Source organism: Oreochromis aureus, linkage group 7 (assembly GCF_013358895.1).
Source record: "Oreochromis aureus strain Israel breed Guangdong linkage group 7, ZZ_aureus, whole genome shotgun sequence".
Lineage (NCBI taxonomy): Eukaryota > Metazoa > Chordata > Actinopteri > Cichliformes > Cichlidae > Oreochromis > Oreochromis aureus.
The window spans coordinates 14,792,962-14,812,699 of NC_052948.1; the positions used below are offsets into that span (position 1 = coordinate 14,792,962).

At 41.1% G+C, this 19,738-nt stretch overlaps 1 protein-coding gene across 1 annotated transcript in view; it reads right to left on the minus strand.

Annotated features, from left to right (window-relative positions):
• Nucleotides 1–6,307: 6,307 nt before the first annotated feature.
• LOC116318367 (mucin-2-like) overlaps nt 6,308–19,738 on the minus strand; it is a 28,945-nt gene continuing 15,514 nt past the window's right edge. The window contains 21 exon segments of the mRNA XM_039614178.1: nt 6,308–6,658; nt 6,762–6,885; nt 7,314–7,353; nt 7,452–7,580; nt 7,710–7,808; nt 7,935–8,057; nt 8,154–8,194; nt 8,524–8,628; nt 8,716–8,893; nt 9,513–9,544; nt 10,020–10,120; nt 10,262–10,331; nt 10,452–10,627; nt 10,728–10,938; nt 11,029–11,212; nt 11,316–11,563; nt 11,643–11,817; nt 12,344–13,030; nt 13,355–15,006; nt 15,625–18,157; nt 19,493–19,613. Coding sequence (XP_039470112.1) covers nt 6,451–6,658; nt 6,762–6,885; nt 7,314–7,353; nt 7,452–7,580; nt 7,710–7,808; nt 7,935–8,057; nt 8,154–8,194; nt 8,524–8,628; nt 8,716–8,893; nt 9,513–9,544; nt 10,020–10,120; nt 10,262–10,331; nt 10,452–10,627; nt 10,728–10,938; nt 11,029–11,212; nt 11,316–11,563; nt 11,643–11,817; nt 12,344–13,030; nt 13,355–15,006; nt 15,625–18,157; nt 19,493–19,613 — 7,237 coding nt within the window. The 3' untranslated portion in view covers nt 6,308–6,450.

A 19,738-nucleotide genomic window follows, 5' to 3' on the forward strand; every position in this document is an offset into this window, starting at 1 on the left:
AAAAGGTAGGGTTATCCAAAACTGAAAAATAATGAACATTGCAGAATTATACAAAAGGCCTTTTTCAGGGAACAGAATAGGGTTCCCTGAAAACAACAACAACAACAACAATTTAGAGCTGTTCTGCAGTGATAGAGGTTGATTAAGCCTTGGAAGCTGGTGCTACTAATTTCTACAAGTTTTCCAACTTTTCTGGATTACTTACTGTGTCTTTATGAAAGCGGTGTTGGAACACACTGTGGTACCATTCCCTCGTCAGCATCAGTTGAACAGTATTGTACAGCAGAAAGTAGTGTGTTGGTCCAAAAAAATGGTGAAAAAAAGTAATTAACAATGGAAGAGAGACAGACCACTATAACAGTTAAAAATGTAGGTCTTTCCTATGGAGAAAATACAAAGAAAGTCAAGTTGTCCTTGAATACAATTTCCTTCACCATCAAAATGCACTCAGAAACTGGGGCAAGCTCTGACAGAAAGAGGTCTGGCAGACCCAAAGCCACAACTGAGTCAAAGGACAAGTTTCTGGGCATTAACAGCTTCCGTGATAGGCAGCTCACCGGACAACAGCTTCAAGCACAGCTTAATAGTGGTCGTAGTAAGCAAGTCTCAGATTTGACAGGATAAGTTGCAGTAAGAAAGCCATTGCTAAGATGTCAGAATAAGACAAAGCAAAAGGATGGGTCCACAGTGTGAGGCATCAACTGTCAAACCTGGAGGAGGAAGTATGATGGTCTGGGGCTGTTTTGCTGAATCCAGGGCCGGTGACTGGTACAGAGTGAGAGGCACCCTGAACCAAAACAGCTACCAAAGCATTCTGCAGTGTCATGCAATACCCTCTGCGATGCATCTAGTTGGTCAGGGGTTCAACCTACAACAAGATAATGACCCCAAAACATAAGTCCGAGCTATGCCAGAACTAACTCTGGAAAAAAAGAACATAATGGTAAGCTTAAAAACATGGAGTGGCCAGCACTGTCTCCAGATTTAAACCCCATCGAGCTGGTTTGGAATGAACTGGACAAAAGAGTGAAAGCAAAGCAACCGACAAGTGCAACACATTTACGGGAAAACTTTCTGAAGAATATTTGACTTCTATTGTAGAAAGAATGCCACGGGTGTGTTCAGCTGGTATATCTGCCAAAGGTGGCTACTTTGATAAGTCAAAAGTTTATAATACATTTTGGTCTAAAAAATTAATTTCATGATTCAATTGCTTTCTCTCTTTTTTTCTACTATGCTTTCATTTCAGAGTGAGAGATATTAAACTTCATAATTTTCAACAAAAATATGAAAATTGAGGTGTTCTAAAACTTTTGACTGGTGGTGTATATTTTTCATGCATATACATATTATGTTATAAATTCCTTTAAAAAAAAAAAACTTCATCGGGTTGGTACAGTTGTTGCACTTCAAGTGTATGACAGTCAAAAGCTACACTTTAGGTATTAAGAGTGGCTCATGGTATAATTAGCCGTTGATTTTACCTGAATCCTTGAATCTCTTGCTTCCTAATTATCTCGGCTCTAACCACATTATTTTCACCTTCCTCTCTTTTCCTCACTGTTGTTGAGACTTCTGTCCCTCCTCTTGCACCTTTCCACGGCTGGTGCTAGCAACAACAACCTCCTGTGATTACAAGTGAGTGACTACAAGACTCTTGCATTCATCATTGGTTGAATTACGAGTGAGAATGAAACCTGATAGGCAGGTTATACACAGTAAGGTTTACAGCACAGAGATATTTACTCCGAAATAGGAAAATAATGGCATGCCAAAGCCCGCTTACACCTCCAACACATTGTTTTTAACTTGTAATCCCTGTGGCGTGTTTATGATGCAGATGCCCAAAGTTGTGTTTATAATAGCTAATTCTATCTAGCTCTACAAAATAGGGCGAACATAATCAGACTAACATTTTAATCTTTTCAATCTCAGCAGCTCAGCAGATTTCACCAAACATAAACTTTTAAGATTTAGATAAGTAAATGTAGCTACTGTGCCTCTATTGTGTAGAGAGTGAAAATAACAATAAGGCCTGACACTGGCAGAGTAAGATGTATGAAAGACAGGAAAAGACAGGAAGATGAGTAGGGGTTTTTTTTGTTTGTTTTTTTCAAAGGTAACTGCACTGTACGTGACATTTGATAAACTTACTTAAAGTCCTAATTATTTTTTTAATCAAATATTGGAACTGTATATGATATAGTGCAGAGTTTTGTTTTTGTGAATATATAATAATAATTGTGTAATACAAAGGATGGGGTGTACATGGTTAGTATTAGGATGCATTAAGTGTAGCAGACATGTATTTAATGCTGATAAGGTTTACTCGCCAAATTTGACATTTTATACTAGCTTTATACTGTGTAGGCATGAGATATCTGCTTATGTCATGTTGAATTCAGTTGGCTAAATCCACAAAGAGCAGCGTCACAGGTCAGCTGACCACAATTTGTACACATTTTAATATAAAGTGGAGTTAACAATACATATTAGTATGCGACTTATTTCTAAGGGATATTTTTCCCTCACACTACAGTCACCTTAGAGTTCCCCCACCTGCTAAATCCCACTTTAACCCCTACATGTAACCTTTTCATTTTCGGATTAAGAGTATTTATTTATGACCCTAAACTTCTCATGTGCCTTGGAAAGCGTAAACCAAGACAAATGTCCAGCCCAAGCCTATATCAAAGCACCCTTTTCAGTATTTCATACTAATATAACTTGCCTACATTTTCTGCAGCTGCAGTAATACGAGGTATAATTTCTTTTTAATTAACACTAAGTTTATCTGGATTTTGGTAAAACAGTTTAAATAATAAATATTATATCAAGATTATAGACTCACATTCAAAATAAGTCCTACATGATCACCTGATATCTTTTAGATTAAACAATAATCATAATAAATAATGACTATCTCTTGCCCATGTACCTATTTTTTTTAAGGTCAGAAACAATGAACTGCTTGTTTTACCAGAGCAAATGTTAATTGTGTCAACAAAACCTTTCCCAAAAACATGTCAAAGTAGACAATGTTTGGTTTTCGTGTGTTATAGCAGCACATGCACTGTTGTCTTTGCATGCTTTAATGAAAACAGAAACTCTTGGTCTGACTCAAAGCAAACAGATCAGCTGGCTTTAACTCAGAAAATTTAGTCAAGCAGAAATGTCTACACGGAAGTGCTAGAAACGCAGGTCCTGGAAAGGCTGTTTGACATTGACTCCAAAGTGGAGAAACTAAATCCCACAGACTCCTATGGTGAAATGCCCACATTAACAATTAAAATGCATTTCTACAGCTTTTGAACAGTAACAACTAAACGATGGGTGAATTCACTGATTTGGATACTGTTCAAGCTTAAAGTTAGAGGCAAGGCTGCTTTGATTGCCAGGTGCAGCTGTAGCCAGTCTTGCACACCAGGGCCCGTCTCTACTAATTTCTTTGCTGAACTGGACCAGAGATGTTACGATGCGAAGACATGATACTGTTAGAAATCTGGGTTTAAATACTTGGGAGATTTGTGTAACAGAAAAGACGGTGGAACGCCAAATGAATTAAAAAAAAAAAAAAAAAATAATAATAATTTAAAAAGTTTCTTTTAGTGGTTTTCATTAGATTTGACTGGTGACTCTATACACTTAGTTTTTATGATCCAGTTACAGTTTAAATTAAAGCCGAATAGGTTTTATAAATATATGTGCCTAAAATTACAGAGTGATGAGAGACCGATAAAAAGAGGCGGTTACGTTTTCACATTGGTGATTTAAGAATTACATTTCTTTAAATCACAAAATCATTTAAAACTTGCATTATGCATTATGCATTTAGCCAGGTTGCCTTTTGCTTTAGAGGTTAGGTTTTCTTTAAAGTACTGTAGTCAAAAACAGATGCAGTAAAACATTTAACATTTAAGTGCTAACACATCACAACAGATTATCTGTTATTGATTTATTATTATTTAACATGGACTATGAAACTCTACTCTACATTTCACAGTATCTCGCATAGAGTTTTATCACATTACTGCTATGTCTCTAATTTAAAGCCTGTGTTGCAATCTGACACACTACTGTCTTAGTGACAGTTAAAAGTGCCAGACAGTAGGTTTTACAGGATGATCAAAGGTGTTGGAACTTAAATAGTAATATATCTTTGTGGATTAAGTGTGCAGCTGTCCTAGTGACCAAAACTGCTTCAGTGTAATCATTTGTCCTCCCTGAATAAACACAGTGCATGCTGCTTCTGAGAACTTGATCTTCCTTCCTTGTTCTTACTGCCAGCTCATATTTGCCCTTGGAGGAGCTCTCACCTGAGTATTTGTTTGACAACATTCAAATTACCTTGGTATTTTCAGTTTGTACTCCAGAACCCCAGATGAAGTACTGAGGAAACAGACTTTAGCAAATACAATTCATGGTTAGTGTGCTTGGATGAGAAACAGGTTACATGAGTATCCAAAGCAGCTAGAGCCTCCAAAAATCCCCAAAACATTTACTTAATTGAGTGCTCCATTTAAACACAGGTTTGTGTGTGTGTGTGTGAACACTATTTATTAGCATATTTCAGCACTTAGTTGTGTGTTTATTTTAGTTTTTCACCTAGTTAGTTATACTGCCTTGTGTTTAGTAGCATACTGCATATACTGAGACCCACGTAACTGTTCATCATTTCAAATAGCTGAATGACAATAAAGCTGAGTCTGAAAATTTGCTAACATCACTCTAATTTCCACCCAGAGTACAAAGACATGTGTATGAGATTAACTGGTGATGCTAAACTGACTGTAGTTGTGAGAGTGTGAGTGTGTAGTTGTCTATTTCTGTGTTTTAGACTGGTTATGGACTGGTGTACCCACGGCTTTTACCCAGTTTTGGCTGGGAATGGTTTCCAGCCTGGTTGGACAAGCAGCAAAGAAAACGGATTGATGGAAGGAAAATGAAATCTTATAGCATCAGACAGTTATTTGTGCCATGTTCTTGTATACCCAGCAGAGGGTGTTCATTATTTACAAGTAGCTAAATGCACTGGCCTACTCTGCTGGCTCCTAATATATATGTAAAAAGAAAGGTGTAAAGTCTTTGCAATTGCTTCAGCTTATTCTAAAAAAACAAACAAAAACAAAACAAAACAAAAAGCCCCAAACAACCCTGAAGCTCCCAAACAGACACTAAACATAGGTTGAACTATTCCAGACTTCAGTTTTTCTTAAGTATTCATCATTATTATTTACACAAATTCCTTATGGATTATTAAGGTATTCTGGTTGTTTTAGTAACCTTCTCAAAAGTTATACTAATTTGCATTGCAGAGGTGTGTTGCTATATTTGATTGATTTACAAATTAAAGCACAAATCTTAAAGTTCTTCTTCACTTATTTTTTATGTTTACTACGTACTAAATCATTGTAACTAGTCTACAGTTTATTCACTTATCTGCATGCAGTGAAGCCGTTAAATATAAGAAGCTGAAAATATTGTATCTGGATTCAGATAAAAATTGTATATAAATTTAGAATACTTTCATAATAATAATTTCAAATTGATCTGATTTGATCAATAAAGGACTGAAGTGATAGAATGTTTGTATCCAATATTTTTAAAAATAATTAATTAAATTCTAAAAATAAATAGGATTCATGTTTCCATCTACATAAGTGGACTGGCTGTGGTAAAATAGCAAGGTAAAGCATGTCTTTGGTTTGTTGTCAAAGCAGAATTCAAAGTAATGGAAACTCTGGCTCTCTCATCATTCTAGCGTCTTTTTTCATCCTGTATAACTGCTTTGAAATAAACACCAACTGTATCACTGAAGCTTAACAATCTGTAACTCAATCACATCTATGTGGCCAGCAATCATCACTGACATCCAAGCAGATAAGAAGCATTATTACTGAATTCTTTTTTGTTTCATTCTTATACTTACTAATACTGTAACAGCTTATTGTTTCACCCCTACCACTTTTCAAATACTCCATGTTTTTAGTGATTTTAATGAAAGTGTGTTCATATTATGTATCTATATCTACAGTCCAGAAGCACATCTCCACTCTTTCCTATTTGTACTTATTACTGCTTCACCAAGAACAGTCAAAATGCAGATTCTCCTGGTCTTTTTATTTTGAAATTTCACATTGCCAACTTTATTCTGTTTTTTTTTTTTTTTAAACCCAGCTGGCTATACTTTAATGTTATTGCAGAGAACAAGAAAGTACATTTAGGGTTTTTGTGATGTAAACACAAAATAAAAGTTTAGATTTTGTTTTAGTAGAAAAAAAGAAGATGGAAGAGATGAGACATGAACTGAGGTGCAATTTTTTTTATTTTGATCAGCAGATCAATACTCAAACTACAATAGGAATTACTTTGTAAGATATATAATGATTTTTAAGAAAATATGGGAAGAAACAATTGTATGCCACATCTGTGAAGAGATGGACTGTTTCATCACAGCAGTGTGAAGCTTCTCTTCCTGCGAACATGATGTCCAGCTCTGGTGCAGTCCGTCTTGGTACACCCACACTGCTCCACATACATGTATGTGTAGGGGACCGTGTCTCCATTCAGGCAGATCAGGTCAGCAGTGCGATTGCTGAAGTTTATCTCCTTACAGCATGAGCAGGAATGTTCCATAGCTGCTGCTGCTTCAGAGTACCTAAAGACAGCGGGGGACAGGATTATTAATATACTCAAAGTGTAAAGTAACACTTTTTGTAACTTTCCAGGGAAATATGAGATAATACTAAGGTTATCCTTACATGGTGTAAGTGTTGCAGGATCCTTCACAATATGGCATCTCTACCTCCTGGGCAGACTGACAACCGTTGAATGTAATATGGGTTTTCATGGACATTAACTTGCATCCCTTCTCCTTCTCCACACCTTTTACAAAAAAAAATTGAGTTAGTTTCTTTTATTTCTATTTAATGTAAATCCATCCATCCATACTGTTCCGCTTATCCAGATGTCATAGGCTGAAAGGCAGGTACATCCTGGACAGGTCGACACTCTGTCATAGGGCTAACACCAACAGACAGCCGTTCACAGTTAAATTCACACCTATGGGGAATTTAGAATCAACAGTTAACCTAACTCCACTAACTCCATGTCTTTGGACTATTGGAGGAAGATGGAGTACCCGGAGAGAACACATGCAGGCATTAGGGGAACATGCAAACTCCACACAGAAAGACCCCGGATAGATGGTGGATTCAAAACAAGTCCCTTCCTGCTGTGAGGCAACAATTTTATCCACCACGCCACTGTGCTACCCCTGATTAAAATATTATATATCAAAATGTTATACTCACAAATTTTGCAACAACCATTTGCTGCAGTTTGAATTGTTTCCTAACGAGGAAAATATACAACATTAACAAAATTTGTTTCATTTCATTTCAGACAGATACAGTCAATCAGTGAAGATAAATTTTTAAAAGCATACTTACAGGTTGGCAGTTGCTCTCTTGGAATGGTGGGCAGACAGTCTGTGAATGACTTGCTGTTAAAGTCTCACCATTCTTGACACAGGTGTAATGTTCACACTTATTCCCCGGTGGTGACCAGGTTTCTCCTTGCTAGAAAGCAGTGAGATAGATGTATACAAAAATCCACACAAACTTAGTAGTATTTATTTAATACATAAATCAACACATATTGCTTGTTTGGCTTAGATGAATTAACACATGAAGTTCTAAACAGCTTACAGTCAAAAGTTGTTTGGTTCCATTAATGTTGACAACACAGTGTGTCTGTACACACTTCCCGCAGCATTCATCTGAATCAGTTTCCACATATCCATATCCCTGTGAGACACCGAGAGAGATGGCACGTTTAGCTTGTGAAGCCCAATCTAGCAAGTGACACACTAAAGCCACCAAAGGAAAAAAACTGGGATGTATGGTGGAATTCACTGCTTTATTGTTTCATACCAGTTCGCAGCTTTCTTTACATTGTTGAAACACACAAATTATTTTTAATAGACCAGATTTTGGGTCCATCTCATTGGAACAGGTACAATCCTGACATGCAATCACAGGAACTGAAGATCCAGGCTGGTAAATAAAGATAAAAAAAGCCATACATAATTATGTGCATCCTTAAAGATAAAAAAAGGTGAGAAAATAACATATTTTCTGCTTCTTATTTACCTGGTATTCAGTTTCTCTGTGAACACAAACTCTTTTAGGTTCTAGGAAAGAGGCAGACGAAGATGAGGTGAATTGCATGAAAGTGTTACACACACACACACATATATATATATATATATATATATATGTAAATTCCCCCCTCGCCCCTGCGGGCGGTCAATCCTTCAAGCTCGGGTCCTCTACTAGAGGCCTGGGAGCTTGAGGGTCCTGTGCAGTATCTTAGCTGTTCCTAGGACTGCGCTCATCTGGACAGAGATCTCCAATGCTGTTCCTAGGATCTGCTTGAGCGACTTGCCTAGCTTGGCAGTCACTACACCTAGTGCTCCAATACCATCAGGACAGATAAATAGATAGATGTTCATGAACTTACCACATGTATGTTCTGGACAGCATTTTCCCACAGGGACACTGACAACTGGCTTATATCCAATTGGACAGTTCATATTGGTGACTGGGCAGGTGTTAGCTTGACATTCTGCAGAGATTATGTCACCGTGAGAAATTACCACAATCAAATAACAATCTGGAAAAATGAAATGTACTTTGAAACTACATTTCTTACGGCAAACATAGATAGAACAGCAGGGGTCGGATGGATTGGTCTGGTTGACAAGGACAAACCCAGGAGTAGAGCAGTCTGTAGTGGCTGGTGGTGGGCACACCTTAGGCTTGCAAGTCACAGTCTTGGTGGATTCTTCACAGATGCAGTCCTGGCATTTGTACTCAAATCTTTCATTGAACTGAAAGAATAAATCACAACAATGAATTATTTGTCTCTTGTAAGTAAACAATAGAGATTTAAAGTTTATCACCCCATTAGAGCACTTTGCTCTGGCACTGCAGGCTTACTTGTGGTTCCTAGAGTATTCAATAGTACAATGGGATGGATACCCTTTAGCTTTCAGGCCCCTCTTCTGTGGAACCAGCTTCCAGTTTGGATTCAGAAGACAGACACTATCTGATGCACTGAGTATTTCTTCTTCAGTCACCTTTCTCACTCACTATGTATTGATAGACCTTTCTGCATTGAATCATACTTGTTATTAATCTCTTGCTCTCTTCTGCAGCATGTCTTGTCCTGTCTTCCTTCTCTCACCCCCAACCAGTTGCAAAAGTTGGCCGCCTCTCCCTGAGACTTGTTCTGCTCGGGGTTTCATCTTGTTAAAAAGGAGTTTTTCCTTCCCACTGTTGCCAAATTGCTTGCTCATTGGGGGTCATATGATTGTTGGGTTTTTCTCTGTATGCATTATTGTAGGGTCTATACATATAGCACCTTGAGGTGGCTGTTGTTATGATTTGGCACTGTATAAATAAATTTGAGTTGAATTGAATTAAAGTTTAAAATAAAAACATGCTCACCTCACGAGGAATGCCCTCAGGATCAAGACATCCTATTAGAAAATTAAAAAATAGAAAACAAAAACTCAACAAATCTATATCATGTAGTTAAGTCAGTAGTAGTTTGTCTTGATGCATGGTCACTCATCAAATTTGATTCTGTTCATCTGGATGTAGCCTTTTTAATGGGAGAAACGTTTCGTCACTTTGATCAATAGTCTTTGATCAATGGGCTTTCATCAGTGCTTGTTGATCAATGGTCATGACATATTGCATATTAATGATCAAGGAACTGACCACACAGCCCGTTGTTCATTTAGTTGGCTGTGAGGCCAGTCATTGTGCAAATGTACTGTTTATAAGGTTTGGGAAACCTGCAGTCAGGCGAGACTGAAGAAGTCACTTCGATGACGAAATGTTTCTCCCACTGAAAACGATACATCTAGATGGACAGAATCAACTTTTGGGGGTCAGTAGTAGTAAATTAAATATTAAATATATTAAAAATATTAAAAAAAAAATACTCACCACATTTTTCAACACATATTCTAGACTCCTGGTTAAAAAGTTTCATTCCATCAGGACAAAAGCAGCCCTCAGTAGTGTAGTTCATAGTTGGTTCACTGGGACTATAAAACAAGTTACATTGAAACAATTCACGTAAGTTAATACACAGTCTCCCTTTCACTTGTTGCCACTATAAACATATTTATTGCCACATTCTGTTATGGTCATAGGACCTGCTTTTGCATAGTTTTGCAAAAACGTACTTGTCTTCACAGGTTGGCTGTTCTACAGGACCACAAGGCTTGTAAACTTTGCCTGATGGGCATTCACCAGCTGATGATGAAGAAAAGAACTTCATTGTTTTGTGTTTTGGCTTTAACATACATGCTGACAAATTGTCACTTGGATTCCAAACAATCCAAAACATTGACAAAATGATGAGGGGTTGCTTACCACACAGTTTGGTGTGGTTCCTCCAGTAAATGCAAACTCCAGCCTGAGCACAGGCTGCAGCATAAGTCTGTAAACTTGTGCACTCCACTGTTGGGTTGGAAACATGACAGCTATCAAATACACAACCTCTGTAGAAATTTTCTGGAGAGACAAACGGATGGCACTCTGCAAAGAGACTGTTTAAAAAAAGAAACAAAAAAATATATATTCAGTTTTGAATTGTGAACTGTTAATGGTACAGGAATACAGTGTTGGGATAGATCAGATAATGTTTACCTGCTTTTAAGCAGGTCACACATGGAGTCTGGTTTGCATGGAGCTAAGGTAGGTGGTGGTTCAGGTGCACTGGTAGGTAATGCTGGTGGTGTTGAGCAGTTAGGTTTGTAAGGGTCTTCAACAGGCCAAAAGTCAGCCATCACTGCACAGCTTTCCACCAGCTTACCTCCAGGCAACATGCAGTCATCAGCCTGGTTATTGTTGCATGTTCCTGACAGTAGTAATAAAAAAAAAAATATTATTGCAGTGTAACCTCAAACTAAGGGTTGAAAAATATGACCACTTTAGGTAACGTTCTTACCACAATGGCCCTGTGTGTTTTTGCCAAAGTACTGGAATGGAAGGGTTACGCTGAAGCCAGTTATTCCAAATGTAATAACTACTTTTAGTCGAGGAATCTCTAAAATCAGGTTCAGACCTGAATTCACAATCTTAACACCTTGTTGAGAATAAGGTAGGTTTAAACTTTCTCCATTTTTCAGTGCCTACAAAAGAATAATTGCACCATATGTAAAAATATACTATAAAAATAATCCATCTTCTCTTATTTTGAAGAAAAATACAATAAAATAATATATCCAACTTCACCTCCAATTGTGCAGCTCCAATAAGATTATGATTAATGAGTGTAATGACTTGTGATACATATGCCACTGTTATTGATCGTGGACAAGAAACGTCTTCAGTTGGATCACAAAAGATATTGTCAATATAAATCTCCAAGTTATGTATTGGTAAAATCTCTTTCATCAAAACATAAGTGCAGTTTCCTTGATAACTGTAGAAAAGTCCATCAAATGTGATGTAATGTGGATCTCCCCACCCTTCACATACACCTAAAAGAGAGAAAAAATATTTAAGGTAGGAAAAAATAACATGAATGGAATAAATCTTTTTAACTACAGAATAACTTACAGTCACAAGTATAATATTGACAGCAGTAGTACTCATCATACACAAGGACTGGTTCCTTTCCATTGGTGCAAGTTATGTTTTGCAGAGGGGGACATTCATATGGAATAATTTCTATTGTGTTGTTCTCTATGCATCTGGCCATGGTGCAGTTGCAAAAATAGAAGGTCTCATTTTGCTTCAAGAAAACAGCACAAAAAGCAAGAATGAAGTTAGTTACTAAATAAGTCAAAATAGATATCCATCCATCCATCCATCCATTCGCTTCCGCTTATCCTTTTCAGGGTCGCGGGGGGCGCTGGAGCCTATCCCAGCTGTCATAGGGCGCGGGAGGCGGGCACGCCTGGACAGGTCGCCAGTCTGTCACAGGGCTAACACACAGGGACGAACAACCATTCGCACTCACATTCACTCACACATTTACACCTAGTGGCAATTTGGATTATCCAATTAACCTATCCCCACAAGCTGCATGTCTTTGGACGGTGGGAGGAAGCCGGAGTACCGGAGAGAACCCACGCAAACACGGGGAGAACATGCAAACTCCACACAGAAAGACCCCGGCCTGATGGTGGAATTGAACTCAGGACCTTCTTGCTGTGCGGCAACAGTGCTAACCACCGTGCCACCGTGTCAAAATAGATATGTCTCTTTAAATACAAAGTTATTGAAAACATTTTTATGTGATAAATAAAGGGTCTTACTGAAACACCCCAGTCTGGGCAGTCCACTTTCTTTGTTGTTGTTGGTGTTGCTACTGTCAAAGAAGTCAGGGTTGGGGTTGCAGTTGGCACGGTTATTGTAGTTGGAGATGTGGTGGTAGTTGTGGTTGGATATGTGGTGGTAGTTGGAGTCGTGGCAGTAGTTGAGGATGTGGTGGTAGTTGGCTCTGTAGTAGTAGTTGGAGATGTGGTGGTAGTTGGAGTTGGGGATGTGGTGGTAGTTGGCTCAGTAGTAGTAGATGGAGATGTGGTGGTAGATGTGGTTGGATATGTGGTGGTAGTTGGAGTCGTACTGGTAGTTGTAGTTGGGGATGTGGTAGCAGTTGGCCCTGTAGTAGTAGTTGGAGATGTGGTGGTAGTTGTGGTTGGATATGTGGTGGTAGTTGGAGATGTGGTGGTAGGTGGCTCTGTAGTAGTAGTTGGAGATGTGGTGGTAGATGTGGTTGGATATGTGGTGGTAGGTGGAGTCGTGGTGGTAGTTGTAGTTGTAGTTGGGGATGTGTTGGTAGTTGGAGTCGTGGTGGTAGTTGTAGTTGTAGTTGGGGATGTGCTGGTAGTTGGAGTCGTGGTAGTAGTTGGGGATGTGGTGGTAGTTGGCTCTGTAGTAGTAGTTGGAGATGTGGTGGTAGTTGTGGTTGGAGATGTGGTGGTAGTTGTAGTTGGGGATGTGGTGGTAGTTGGCTCTGTAGTAGTAGTTGGATATGTGGTGGTAGTTGGCTCTGTAGTAGTAGTTGAATATGTGGTGGTAGTTGGCTCTGTAGTAGTAGTTGGAGATGTGGTGGTAGTTGTGGTTGGATATGTGGTGGTAGTTGTAGTCGTAGTGGTAGTTGTAGATGGGGATGTGGTGGTAGTTGGCCCTGTTGTAGTAGTTGGAGATGTGGTGGTAGTTGTGGTTGGATATGTGGTGGTAGTTGGAGTGGTAGTGGTAGTTGTAGTTGGGGATGTGGTGGTAGTTGGCCCTGTAGTAGTAGTTGGAGATGTGGTGGTAGTTGTGGTTGCATATGTGGTGGTAGTTGGAGATGTGGTGGTAGTTGGCTCTGTAGTAGTAGTTGGAGAAGTGGTGGTAGATGTGGTTGGATATGTGGTGGTAGTTGGAGTCGTGGTGGTAGTTGTAGTTGTAGTTGGGGATGTGCTGGTAGTTGAAGTCGTGGTAGTAGTTGGGGATGTGGTGGTAGTTGGCTTTGTAGTAGTAGTTGGAGATGTGGTGGTAGTTGTGGTTGGAGTCGTAGTGATAGTTGTAGTTGGGGATGTGGTGGTAGTTGGCCCTGTTGTAGTAGTTGGAGATGTGGTGGTAGTTGTAGTTGGGGATGTGGTGGTAGTTGGCCCTGTAGTAGTAGTTGGAGATGTGGTGGTAGTTGTGGTTGAAAATGTGGTGGTAGTTGGAGATGTGGTGGTAGTTGGTTCTGTAGTAGTAGTTGGAGATGTGGTGGTAGATGTGGTTGGATATGTGGTGGTAGTTGGAGTCGTAGTTGTAGTTGGGGATGTGGTGGTAGTTCGCTTTGTAGTAGTAGTTGGAGATGTGGTGGTAGTTGTGGTTGGAGTCGTAGTGGTAGTTGTAGTTGGGGATGTGGTGGTAGTTGGCCCTGTTGTAGTAGTTGGAGATGTGGTGGTAGTTGTGGTTAGATATGTGGTGGTAGTTTTAGTCGTAGTGGTAGTTGTAGTTGGGGATGTGGTGGTAGTTGGCCCTGTAGTAGCAGTTGGAGATGTGGTGGTAGTTGTGGTTGAATATGTGGTGGTAGTTGGAGATGTGGTGGTAGTTGGTTCTGTAGTAGTAGTTGGAGAAGTGGTGGTAGATGTGGTTGGATATGTGGTGGTAGTTGGAGTCATAGTGGAAGTTGTAGTTGTAGTTGGGGATGTGCTGGTAGTTGGAGTCGTGGTAGTAGTTGGGGATGTGGTGGTAGTTGGCTCTGTAGTAGTAGTTGGAGATTTGGTGGTAGTTGTGGTTGGAGATGTGGTGGTAGTTGTAGTTGGGGATGTGGTGGTAGTTGTAGTTGGAGATGTTGCAGTAGTTGTGGTTGGAGATGTGGTGGTAGTTGGCTCTATAGTAGTAGTTGGAGATGTGGTGGTAGAAGTAGTTGGAGTCGTAGAGGTAGTTGTAGTTGGGGATGTGGTGGTAGTTGGCTCTATAGTAGTAGTTGGCTCTGTAGTAGAAGTTGGAGATGTCGTGGTAGTTGTGGTTGGATATGTGGTGGTAGTTGGAGTCGTAGTGGTAGTTGTAGTTGGGGATGTGGTGGTAGTTGGCTCTGTAGTAGTAGTTGGAGATGTGGTGGTAGTTGTGGTTGGAGACGTGGTGGTAGTTGTAGTTGGGGATGTGGTGGTAGTTGTAGTTGGAGATGTTGTGGTAGTTGTGGTTGGAGATGTGGTGGTAGTTGGCTCTGTAGTAGTAGTTGGAGATGTGGTGGTAGAAGTAGTTGGAGTTGTAGAGGTAGTTGTAGTTGGGGATGTGGTGGTAGTTGGCTCTATAGTAGTAGTTGACTCTGTATTAGTAGTTGGAGATGTCGTGGTAGTTGTGGTTGGATATGTGGTGGTAGTTGGAGTCGTAGTGGTAGTTGTAGTTGGGGATGTGGTGGTAGTTGGCTCTGTAGTAGTAGTTGGAGATGTGGTGTTAGTTGTGGTTGGAGACGTGGTGGTAGTTGTAGTTGGAGATGTTGTGGTAGTTGTAGTTGGAGATGTGGTGGTAGTTGGCTCTGTAGTAGTAGTTGGAGATGTGGTGGTAGAAGTAGTTGGAGTCGTAGAGGTAGTTGTAGTTGGGGATGTGGTGGTAGTTGGCTCTATAGTAGTAGTTGGCTCTGTTGTAGTAGTTGGAGATGTCGTGGTAGTTGTGGTTGGATATGTGGTGGTAGTTGGAGTCGTAGTGGTAGTTGTAGTTGAGGATGTGGTCGTAGTTGGCTCTGTAGTAGTAGTTGGAGATGTGGTGTTAGTTGTGGTTGGAGACGTGGTGGTAGTTGTAGTTGGAGATGTTGTGGTAGTTGTGGTTGGAGATGTGGTGGTAGTTGGCTCTGTAGTAGTAGTTGGAGATGTAGTGGTAGTTGTAGTTGGGGATGTGGTGGTAGTTGTAGTTGGAGATGTTGTGGTAGTTGTGGTTGGAGATGTGGTGGTAGTTGGCCCTGTAGTAGTAGTTGGAGATGTGGTGGTAGAAGTAGTTGGAGTCGTAGAGGTAGTTGTAGTTGGGGATGTGGTGGTAGTTGGCTCTATAGTAGTAGTTGGCTCTGTAGGAGTAGTTGGAGATGTCGTGGTAGTTGTGGTTGGATATATGGTGGTAGTTGGAGTCGTAGTGGTAGTTGTAGTTGGGGATGTGGTGGTAGTTGGCTCTGTAGTAGTAGTTGGAGATGTGGTGGTAGTTGTGGTTGGATATATGGTGGTAGTTGGAGTCGTAGTGGTAGTTGTAGTTGGGGATGTGGTGGTAGTTGGCTCTGTAGAAGTTGTTGGAGATGTGGTGGTAGTTGTGGTAGGATATGTGGTGGTAGTTGGAGTCATAGTGGTAGTTGTAGTTGGAGATGTGGTGGTAGTTGGAGTCGTGGTAGTAGTTGGCTCAGTAGTAGTAGTTGGAGTTGTGGTGGTAGTTGGAGTCGTAGTGGTAGTTGTAGTTGGAGATGTGGTGGTAGTTGGAGTCGTGGTAGTAGTTGGGGATGTGGTGGCAGTTGTGGTTGGATATGTGGTGGTAGTTGGCTCTGTAGTAGTAGTTGGAGATATGGTGGTAGAAGTAGTTGGAGTCGTAATGGTAGTTGTAGTTGTAGTTGGGGATGTGGTGGTAGTTGGCTCCGTAGTTGTAGTTGGAGATGTGATGGTAGTTGTGGTTGGATATGTGGTGGTAGTTGGAGATGTGGTGGTAGTTGGCTCTGGAGTAGTAGATGGAGATGTGGTGGTAGTTGTAGTTGTAGATGGGGTGGTAGAAGTAGTTGGAGTCGTAGTGGTAGTTGTAGTTGGGGATGTGGTGGTAGTTGGCCCTGTCGTAGTAGTTGGAGATGTGGTGGTAGTTGTAGTAGTTGGAGATGTGGTGGTAGTTGGCTCTGTAGTAGTAGTTGGAGATGTGGTGGTAGTTGTGGTTGGAGATGTGGTGGTAGTTGGCTCTGTAGTAGTATTTGGAGATGTGGTGGTAGATGGAGTTGGAGTCGTAGTGGTAGTTGGAGATGTAGTGGTAGTTGTAGTAGGAGACGTGGTTGTGGTTGAACATATCACATCACAACATTTTAATTTGATCTTGTAGTCAAAACACTTTTTTGGTGGTCTGATCTGGTCCTCTACTTTACATATTAAACCAATGTCCTTTTGACAAGTAACAACTTGGCCAGTTTCAGCCACAAAGTCATTAAATGTTTTGTCAGGATAATTTACTGCTCTACAGTCAATACCTTCAATATTGTTACATATTTGAAGACCAGTATCTGTGATGTTTTTGTATGTTTCCCAGTCACTTTTATCTGTAGGATCATGCACATCATACCAGTCTGACCACTCACATTTGAATTCTGGAATGCAAGTAGATGGCGACATTGTGGTTGTACTTGTGGTAGTTGGAGTGGTGGTGGTGGTGGTAGTTGGAGTTGTGGTGGTACTTGTAGTTGGGGTCACGGTAGTAGTTGTAGTTGGAGATGTGGTGCTAGTGGTAGTTGGGGTCGTTGCAGTAGTTGGAGATGTGGTGGTAGTTGGAGTCGTGGTAGTAGTTGGCTCAGTAGTAGTAGTTGGATATGTGGTGGTAGTTGGAGTCGCAGTGGTAGTAGTTGAGGATGTGGTGGCAGTTGTGGTTGGATATGTGGTGGTAGTTGGAGATGTGGTGGTAGTTGGCTCTGTAGTAGTAGTTGTAAATGTAGTGGTAGAAGTAGTTGGAGTCGTAGTGGTAGTTGTAGTTGTAGTTGGGGATGTGGTGGTAGTGGTAGTTGGGGTCGTTGCAGTAGTTGGAGATGTGGTGGTAGTTGGAGTCGTGGTAGTAGTTGGCTCAGTAGTAGTAGTTGGATATGTGGTGGTAGTTGGAGTCGCAGTGGTAGTTGTAGTTGGAGATGTGGTGGTAGTTGGAGTCGTGGTAGTAGTTGAGGATGTGGTGGCAGTTGTGGTTGGATATGTGGTGGTAGTTGGAGATGTGGTGGTAGTTGGCTCTGTAGTAGTAGTTGTAAATGTAGTGGTAGAAGTAGTTGGAGTCGTAGTGGTAGTTGTAGTTGTAGTTGGGGATGTGGTGGTAGTTGTAGTTGGGGATGTGATGGTAGTTGGCTCTGTAGTAGTAGTTGGAGATGTGGTGGTAGTTGTGGTTGGATATGTGGTGGTAGTTGGCTCAGTAGTAGTAGTTGGATATGTGGTGGTAGTTGGAGTCGTAGTGGTAGTTGTAGTTGTAGTTGGAGATGTGGTGGTAGTTGGAGTCGTGGTAGTAGTTGGCTCAGTAGTAGTAGTTTGATATGTGGTGGTAGTTGGAGATGTGGTGGTAGTTGGCTCTGTAGTAGTAGTTGTAAATGTAGTGGTAGAAGTAGTTGGAGTCGTAGTGGTAGTTGTAGTTGGGGATTTGGTGGTAGTTGGCCCTGTAATAGTAGTTGGAGATGTGGTGGTAGTTGTGGTTGGAGATGTGGTCGTAGTTGGCTCTGTAGTAGTAGTTGGAGATGTGGTGGTAGTTGTGGTTGGATATGTGGTGGTAGTTGGAGTCATAGTGGTAGTTGGGGATGTGGTGGTCGTTGTAAATGTAGTGGTAGAAGTGGTTGGAGTCGTAGTGGTAGTTGTGGTTGGGGATGTGGTGGTAGTTGGCCCTGTAGTAGTAGTTGTGGTTGGAGATGTGGTGGTAGTTGGCTCTGTAGTAGTAGTTGGAGATGTGGTGGTAGTTGGATATGTGGTGGTAGTTGGGGATGTGGTGGTAGTTGGGGATGTGGTTGTAGTTGGCTCTGTAGTAGTAGTTGGAGATGTGGTCGTAGTTGTGGTTGGATATGTGGTGGTAGTTGGAGATGTGGTGGTAGTTGGCTCTGGAGTAGTAGTTGGAGATGTGGTGGTAGTTGCAGTTGTAGATGGCGTGGTAGAAGTAGTTGGAGTCGTAGTGGTAGTTGTAGTTGGATATGTGGTGGTAGTTGGCCCTGTAGTAGCAGTTGGAGATGTGGTGGTAGTTGTGGTTGAATATGTGGTGGTAGTTGGAGATGTGGTGGTAGTTGGTTCTGTAGTAGTAGTTGGAGAAGTGGTGGTAGATGTGGTTGGATATGTGGTGGTAGTTGGAGTCATAGTGGAAGTTGTAGTTGTAGTTGGGGATGTGCTGGTAGTTGGAGTCGTGGTAGTAGTTGGGGATGTGGTGGTAGTTGGCTCTGTAGTAGTAGTTGGAGATTTGGTGGTAGTTGTGGTTGGAGATGTGGTGGTAGTTGTAGTTGGGGATGTGGTGGTAGTTGTAGTTGGAGATGTTGCAGTAGTTGTGGTTGGAGATGTGGTGGTAGTTGGCTCTATAGTAGTAGTTGGAGATGTGGTGGTAGAAGTAGTTGGAGTCGAGAGGTAGTTGTAGTTGGGGATGTGGTGGTAGTTGGCTCTATAGTAGTAGTTGGCTCTGTAGTAGAAGTTGGAGATGTCGTGGTAGTTGTGGTTGGATATGTGGTGGTAGTTGGAGTCGTAGTGGTAGTTGTAGTTGGGGATGTGGTGGTAGTTGGCTCTGTAGTAGTAGTTGGACATGTGGTGGTAGTTGTGGTTGGAGAGCGTGGTGGTAGTTGTAGTTGGGGATGTGGTGGTAGTTGTAGTTGGAGATGTTGTGGTAGTTGTGGTTGGAGATGTGGTGGTAGTTGGCTCTGTAGTAGTAGTTGGAGATGTGGTGGTAGAAGTAGTTGGAGTTGTAGAGGTAGTTGTAGTTGGGGATGTGGTGGTAGTTGGCTCTATAGTAGTAGTTGACTCTGTATTAGTAGTTGGAGATGTCGTGGTAGTTGTGGTTGGATATGTGGTGGTAGTTGGAGTCGTAGTGGTAGTTGTAGTTGGGGATGTGGTGGTAGTTGGCTCTGTAGTAGTAGTTGGAGATGTGGTGTTAGTTGTGGTTGGAGACGTGGTGGTAGTTGTAGTTGGAGATGTTGTGGTAGTTGTAGTTGGAGATGTGGTGGTAGTTGGCTCTGTAGTAGTAGTTGGAGATGTGGTGGTAGAAGTAGTTGGAGTCGAGAGGTAGTTGTAGTTGGGGATGTGGTGGTAGTTGGCTCTATAGTAGTAGTTGGCTCTGTTGTAGTAGTTGGAGATGTCGTGGTAGTTGTGGTTGGATATGTGGTGGTAGTTGGAGTCGTAGTGGTAGTTGTAGTTGAGGATGTGGTCGTAGTTGGCTCTGTAGTAGTAGTTGGAGATGTGGTGTTAGTTGTGGTTGGAGACGTGGTGGTAGTTGTAGTTGGAGATGTTGTGGTAGTTGTGGTTGGAGATGTGGTGGTAGTTGGCTCTGTAGTAGTAGTTGGA